The following is a 7,013-nucleotide window of genomic DNA, read 5'->3' on the forward strand; positions in this document are numbered from 1 at the left end:
AAAGTGTCGTGAATTTGTACACAATGGAGGAAAATGATGGAAAAAATACATTTTCAATAATTCTTATATTATATTTAATTATTTTAAAGATTATTTGAATGATAATAAAACACGCGTTTCGTTTTGGAAAATATACATAACAATAAATAAAGTTGACCACCCCTGTGATAAGTTTGCTTTGACGGCGTTTGACAGGAAGCCCCATTGGAGTGGTGTAAACGACGCTTAAGCTCGGTTTGTTTACACATTCCGCTGCAATCGGTTCGCAGCCTATCAGCACACACACTGAAAAGCAAAACAGTGCCATCATAGAAGTGTGATAAAAAGCGTTTTATTTTCATGTAATCTAATGTAACATTCATTCCCCAGTGCCAAAATACTCAAACAACCAAGTGCCAAGTGTTTCACGTGCGTGCCCGCGACAGTTCTGCATGGGCTCCCGTACCCTTTGTGCCGTGTGCCCGTTGCTGTCCACTTGTTGCTTCGTGCGATGAGAAAGTTTCAACGGTTTCTCGCTTCCGTGGTAGCTTTGGCCGTGCTGTATGGCGTGTATCGATACTCCTTCCGCAAGGACAGTGAAGGGAACTATCTGTTTCTGCTGCCCGGGGAGGGTGGAAGGTCAGCGAGCGACAGCGAACAGCAGTCGTCAGCAGTCGTGAGCAGTGAGCGGGAGTGGTCGTCCGTAGATCCTTCCCGGTTGGCCAACTTGACCGGATTCGAGTATGTAATAGCGAACGATATCTGCAAGGAGAACGGCAGCTTTTCGGAACTACTGGGTAAGAAGAGTGCGCCCTGGGTATGTGTGTTGTTGTCGTGGTCACTGGTTTTCCTCTTTCCCCTTAGGAGTGATTCTGGTCACCTCGTACGTCGGTCACGATGAGATCCGCGCTGCCCATCGACAAGCCATATCGCAGCAGAAGCTGCTCTCGATGGGGCTTTTGCGTATATTTTCCCTCGCCTCGATTCCACCAACCGAGCGGTTCATCACGCAGGCCGCCATCGAAGCCGAACAGCGCCTGCACGGCGATCTGATTCAGGGCAACTTCGTCGAGGCGTATCGTAATCTCACCTACAAGCACCTGATGAGCTTGCAGTGGGCAACGCAACACTGCCGCGGTGCCAAGTATCTGCTCAAGATGGACGACGATATCGTGTACGATCCGTTCTACATCCAGAACTATCTGTCCGATCTGCACCAGAGCGACGATGCGCGAACCCACCACCACCACCTGCTGGCCGGGTACGTGTTTCGCAGCAAAAAGGTCATCCGTTTGCAGGCGAACAAGTGGTACGTGTCGCGGGACGAGTTCCCGGGCGACATTTACCCCCCGTACCTGTCCGGGTGGCTTTACATCACGAACCAGCGGACGGCCCGGGCACTGGCGGCGGAGTCACAATCGTCCGGTAGCAATTTCTTCTGGATCGACGATACCTTCATCACCGGCATACTGGCACAGCGGCTGCAGATACAACCGACGGCCCTGAACCGCTGGTACAGCTCCAACTCCGAGTTTCTGGACTGCTGCATCCGGGACATGAAGCGATACTCGTACCAGTGCGACTACTACGTCGGCCCGAACGGTGGCAATGGGAAGCTGATCATGGAGTTCATCCAGGAGCTGGAACGGTGCTACGACAATGCGTGCTACCAGCGGCCACCGGGCAAATCGCTCACCGCGACGTGCGTTGCCGAGTACAAGCAGCAGATCCAACCCGACCACGGTACGGCCATGATCAGTCAGATGAAGCTGAGAAAGTAGTATGGTAAGCTAAGGGTACGGGAATAGTTACCAATCGATATAAGTAGCCCCCTCAATCCACTAACATGTGCCAACGAACGAAACAACGAACAACCTTTCCTCCCTTACCATACTATCATTGCCATTTTAGGGAGGAAAAAGACACATTTTTTACACACATCCGTCCTTAAAGCACGTGCACGATCACACAAACGGTACTGCCATTAATTTTTAATCCGTCTTACACTAAGATAGAGACAGAGGGGGATGTATTAGTATTAGTAGTGCAAAACTTACAAGTAGATTTAGTTAGCAAAAGCATATTATTTTACATGACCGAGAACCATTCCCTCACAAAACTTACGAGACCGATCTTTAGAACCGATCTGTGATACAAATTGCTGCACAAAACACACATACACACACATTACCGGACCGGAATCTCAGCCCCAAAAAAAACGCGGTGCAATATAGGTAATTCCTCCGATGTGTTTATTGCGTGGTTTCAAGTATTATTTTGATCACTAAATAAATCGCTTGCATAGTAGCAATCTGAACATCGGCAAGGGGTTTCATATTTGGTAGTGGCAAAAGATAAGATAGAAGTGGAAAAATATAACGCATGATGGTGTGCGTGCGTATGCGCTTTAAAGGAGATTCGATTCCGCCTCAGCGCCGCCGCTGCTCTTCGCACGCAAACGCTCCTGCTCGTCTCGCTGCAGCAGCTGTTTGTACGGCAAATGTTCGTCCTTAATGATGGTGAAGGAATCGATGACCGCCCCCTCCTTGTCGACGGAAATTTGCTCAAAGTACAGATGAGACTCATTGATCGCCTTCATGCGCGTGTAGCCATAGTCGCGGCTGTGAATCGCACTCCAGGTTGGTATTTTGTTGATGAACGGCTCTCGTCCCTCCTTGCATCCAGCCGAACCGGTGACGAGGTGTACGGGGGCACGGGGATTACGGTACGGTTCCTCGTACGAACCGTTGTACACCTGCGGAGGGGAAGAAGATGTTTCAGTAAGGTTACGGGGTTTCAGCACCTTGTCAGCATCGATTGTTCAACCACGGGACTGTCCGCACTGGCACGATAGAACGATAAGGCACAAATTGCACAGACAGCGGTTGCCTTTACCTTGTAGTCGTAGATCGGAAACAGCCGCTCGTACGAATGCTCGTGGGCCCAAATTTCCACATCGACACCGTGCTCGTAGAACAGATCCTCCAGCCCGAACCAGTGCATGAACGGGAGGCCCACGCGCACGAGCGTTTCGCTGTGGGTGCAATCGTTATCGTTATCGTTGCTGCAGTACATCGGTCGGTGACCGTAGGTGACGATCCAGGGGCGCAGTTTGCGATTCTCCGGCCGGTTCGCTTCCTCCAGGTCGCGGCGCAACCATTCGTACTGCTTCACCAGCGGCTTCAGCCCGTAGTTCATGAAGTAGTACACCTCGGTGGAGAAGCCGATGAAATGCACCGGTCCCAGGTTGAAGCTGTACATGATGTTTTCCGTCCCACCGGGCATGCTGAACCGTGCGCGATAGTTAGAGAAATTGCTGCGAAAAGGAGAAAACGGGATTGTGAAACGGTGGTGGAGCAACAATGGACAACCCAACTGGTGACTCACTATTTCTCCTCGTGATTGCCCGCACACACCATGTACGGGGTGTAGGCGGCGATCGATTGGATCTGGTTCATAAACTGATCACCCACGAGCGCATCGTCCGTGTTCATGTCGTACGCGAAGTCTCCCACGTGCAGAATCGCGTCGTACATGTGGCGCTGCGTGTCCTCCTGCAGCCGTGCCATCGACTGTGCATTCTCGTTGCCCATATCGCCGAAGATGGCCAACGACGGCGACCAGTCCGTGCCTTCCGGGGTGGTGTGGAAGTAAAACTCCGCCGACCAGCCCCACTGACTGCCGCAGTGGTACTCGTAGCGTGAGGACGGCTGCAGGTCACGCAGCACCACCCGGTGAATGTATTGCGTGCGCTTGGCAGGGCCACCGTCGACGAACTTCGTTTCCGTACCGGTAGCGCTCAGGATCAGCCCTCCGATGCCGTACTCGACGATGGATTCGTTTGTCGGCGTCATGGTGCTCCAAGTGACGACAATTTCGAGCGGTGATTCGCCGAAGGACAGGTGCACCTGTTCCGGTTGGTAGTAAAACACTTGCCCATTGCAGGCGGTGATGAGCAGGAGCAAGAGTAGGTGTCCTGCCAGAGGCCTTATACCTCCCAGCAGCCCCATTTTACGTAATACTGCGTAAATGGCAGTGACAAAAGGGTAATGCGTCTAGGCAAGTGCGTTAACTTCCGTGGCGTAGTTTACACTTGAACGGAGGTAGAGACAACGTTCCACCCTTTCGAAGAGGAAAGTTCTAAATGCTAATAAATAAATGCGATACCACCAGCAATCACTAGCCTTGGGAGATAAGGTAGCGATTGGCCTATTTTGTGCAAACAACGATTACAGCCGTTCTTTGTTTTGCGTTGTTTTCGTCACCAGCTGCGGCGTCAAAACATTTGTTGACGTGCGCAGAGTGACCAGAAATACCGATTTATCTGTATTCCTACCGATTTTTTATATGCCTACCGATTCACAGATGACCGCCCTAAAACTACCGATTTTCCATTTATGCTACCCAAAATCACAGATATTTGATTTTTCAGTCGTTTAAGCTTAATCTGTGGCGCTTAAGATGCTGTTGCAAGGATTGCTTACCTCAATTGTTACTTATCGCGCTGATGCACGTTTGTTTGCCTGGCACTTTTTATTTTTATCCGTTAAAATTTAATGTTCATAATAAGTAGAAAATGTCAGTTGCGTGGATTCCAAGAATTTCTCGTCAAAGAAAATCATTTAAATTTGAATTTGAATCTCGCTGTCGGCGGTTAAAGCTTACCCGACAGACAAAGAGAATGAAATTTTCAGGCGAGAGGTAAGTAGAAACACACGGTGGGCGTCCGGCCCAAGATCGGATCCGAAGTCCGTTGTTTTGGGTTAAAAATTAAAAATTGCGGATGGAGCGCTACCACGGAACGAATGCGCTCTATTGTATGCCTTTAAAATGCACGAGGCGCTCTCACTAAAAAGAACGCTCGCTCGCGCTGTTTCATTGTATTTTCCTCATACCCCAAGTGCCACAAATCCACTAAACGACCACTAAACGGCTTCTAAACGACTCAAGTTCTCTACCTAAACGGAATATAAAAAGACTTCGTTTAGCAGACGGCAAACGACTCATACATTCTAAAAATAGTGAAAAAGCTGGTGGCGCTCTCTGTTGGTGGGATACCCCAACCAGTTGAGCTTCATCGCTTGGAGGAGAGCTTTCTCATTTCCTCTGTACTGTTGTATGGTTTGACATTGTAGTTATGCATCGCTAGAACTAGAACGGCGATACAATTGTTTAAATACTAAACTCCAATGGAAACCACCAGCACTGAAACAAGTGAAATTTGAGTAATGGTCGTTGGTGTTGATACCCACGTATTTGACCACACGACCATTCATATAGATTTTTGCTCGGAAAGTTAGAAGGCTATATAGGTCATGATAAGATGAAACTTGCCGAAACACATTGCAAGAAAAGGATAGCAATATAATAATCAGTTTTAATACGCCATCTATAGATCAAACCAATGAAGCTGTGGAGCTTTCATTTTTTTTCTATGGATATTCAATTTTCCAGTCGTTTAAGCTTAATCTGTGGCGCTTGGGATATGAATTGTTTTCGTTTAATACACATTTTTTTAGCATTAAAAATTCGTATTTTGCATCCACACTCCATAAATCGACATTTTACACGTTATAATGTAGCTGCTGCCTGTAAACAAATACAGGCGGTCTCCGAGATACACGGTACCTCTTATACGCGGATTCGGAGATACGCGGTTTTCCAAATTTGACAGTTCTTTGAGCAAATTGTACTGATTTGACACATCCATTGTGAAATACCAAATAATTTACGTATTGAACGAATGTAAAATACTATTTAATAAGGTTTAAAACTGATCAATTCAGTAGAAACATATCAAATAATTAATATGGTGGCGAAAACCACCCCCTACTTGCAAAATTGCTCGAAAATTAGTGATATTTTGGCAGAAAATCATGAGATTCGACTTACGCGGAAATTCGAGATACGCGGTATTTTGCGGCCGTTTTCGGTCCCCATTAACCGTGTATCTCGGGGACCGCCTGTATCGACGGCTGTTGTCAAACTGAATCTCAAAATGGCTACATGCCAAACGCTAAGAAGACACCTCCTCTATATTCCACCTTGCATTTATCCTACCGAAAATCACAGATATTTGATTTTTCAGTCGTTTAAGCTTAATCTGTGGCGCTTAAGATGCTGTTGCAAGGATTGCTTACCTCATTTGTTACTTATCGCGCTGATGCACGTTTGTTTGCCTGGCACTTTTTATTTTTATCCGTTAAAATTTAATGTTCATAATAAGTAGAAAATGTCAGTTGCGTGGATTCCAAGAATTTCTCGTCAAAAAAAAAATCATTTAAATTTGAATTTGAATCTCGCTGTCGGCGGTTAAAGCTTACCCGACAGACAAAGAGAATGAAATTTTCAGGCGAGAGGTAAGTAGATACACACGGTGGGGGTCCGGCTCAAGATCGGATCCGAAGTCCGTTGTTTTGGGTGAAAAATAAAAAATGGCGGATGGAGCGCTACCACGGAAAGAATGCGCTCTATTGCATGCCTTTAAATTGCACGAGGCGCTCTCACTAAAAAGAACGCTCGCTCGCGCTGTTTCATTGTATTTTCCTCATACCCCTTCCTTTCCGTTTCTTTCGGCTTGCGCTGCGCTGAATTGGTACCCCACTTGATTCCAGCGAGTTGCGCTGCGCTGGACTGAAACCCTCTCCCGCTCGTTTCCCAAGCGCCACAGATTAAGCTTAAACGACTGGAAAATTGAATATCCATAGAAAAAAAATGAAAGCTCCACAGCTTCATTGGTTTGATCAATAGATGGCGTATTAAAACTGATTATTATATTGCTATCCTTTTCTTGCAATGTGTTTCGGCAAGTTTCATCTTATCATGACCTATATAGCCTTATAACTTTCTGAGCAAAAATCTATATGAATGGTCGTGTGGTCAGATACGTGGGTATCAACACCAACGACCATTACTCAAATCTCACTTGTTTCAGTGCTGGTGGTTTCCATTGGAGTTTAGTATTTAAACAATTGTATCGCCGTTCTAGTTCTAGCGATGCATAACTACAATGTGAAACCATACAACAGTACAGA

At 47.0% G+C, this 7,013-nt stretch overlaps 2 protein-coding genes across 2 annotated transcripts; one reads left to right on the forward strand and one right to left on the reverse strand.

The window, feature by feature from the left end:
- The first annotated feature begins 234 nt into the window (after positions 1 to 234).
- On the forward strand, positions 235 to 2,219 carry LOC121589272 (beta-1,3-galactosyltransferase 5). Its single transcript, XM_041908046.1, has 2 exons — positions 235 to 776; positions 844 to 2,219. Exons 1-2 carry the CDS (start codon positions 491 to 493, stop codon positions 1,758 to 1,760), a joined length of 1,203 nt encoding a protein of 400 aa, XP_041763980.1. The 5' UTR covers positions 235 to 490; the 3' UTR covers positions 1,761 to 2,219.
- LOC121589271 (acid phosphatase type 7) lies at positions 2,211 to 4,267 on the reverse strand. The gene is made up of 3 exons (XM_041908045.1): positions 3,367 to 4,267; positions 2,875 to 3,295; positions 2,211 to 2,734 (listed from the first exon to the last, which is right to left on the reverse strand). The coding sequence occupies exons 1-3, from the start codon at positions 3,987 to 3,989 to the stop codon at positions 2,387 to 2,389; spliced, it is 1,392 nt and encodes a 463-aa protein (XP_041763979.1). The 5' UTR covers positions 3,990 to 4,267; the 3' UTR covers positions 2,211 to 2,386.
- Positions 4,268 to 7,013: the final 2,746 nt, after the last annotated feature.

Source organism: Anopheles merus, chromosome 2R (genome assembly GCF_017562075.2).
Source record: "Anopheles merus strain MAF chromosome 2R, AmerM5.1, whole genome shotgun sequence".
NCBI lineage: Eukaryota > Metazoa > Arthropoda > Insecta > Diptera > Culicidae > Anopheles > Anopheles merus.

Excerpts from the sequence above, each read along its gene's own strand:
- LOC121589271 (XM_041908045.1), bottom strand. The coding sequence starts at position 3,989 with ATGGGGCTGCTGGGAGGTATAAGGCCTCTGGCAGGACACCTACTCTTG. Across the intron at positions 3,296-3,366 it reads GGCAATCACGAGGAGAAATA|CAATTTCTCTAACTATCGCG; the intron begins GTGAGTCACCAG and ends TCCTTTTCGCAG. Across the intron at positions 2,735-2,874 it reads TTCCGATCTACGACTACAAG|GTGTACAACGGTTCGTACGA; the intron begins GTAAAGGCAACC and ends TCCCCTCCGCAG.
- LOC121589272 (XM_041908046.1), top strand. The coding sequence starts at position 491 with ATGAGAAAGTTTCAACGGTTTCTCGCTTCCGTGGTAGCTTTGGCCGTG. Across the intron at positions 777-843 it reads CAGCTTTTCGGAACTACTGG|GAGTGATTCTGGTCACCTCG; the intron begins GTAAGAAGAGTG and ends CTTTCCCCTTAG.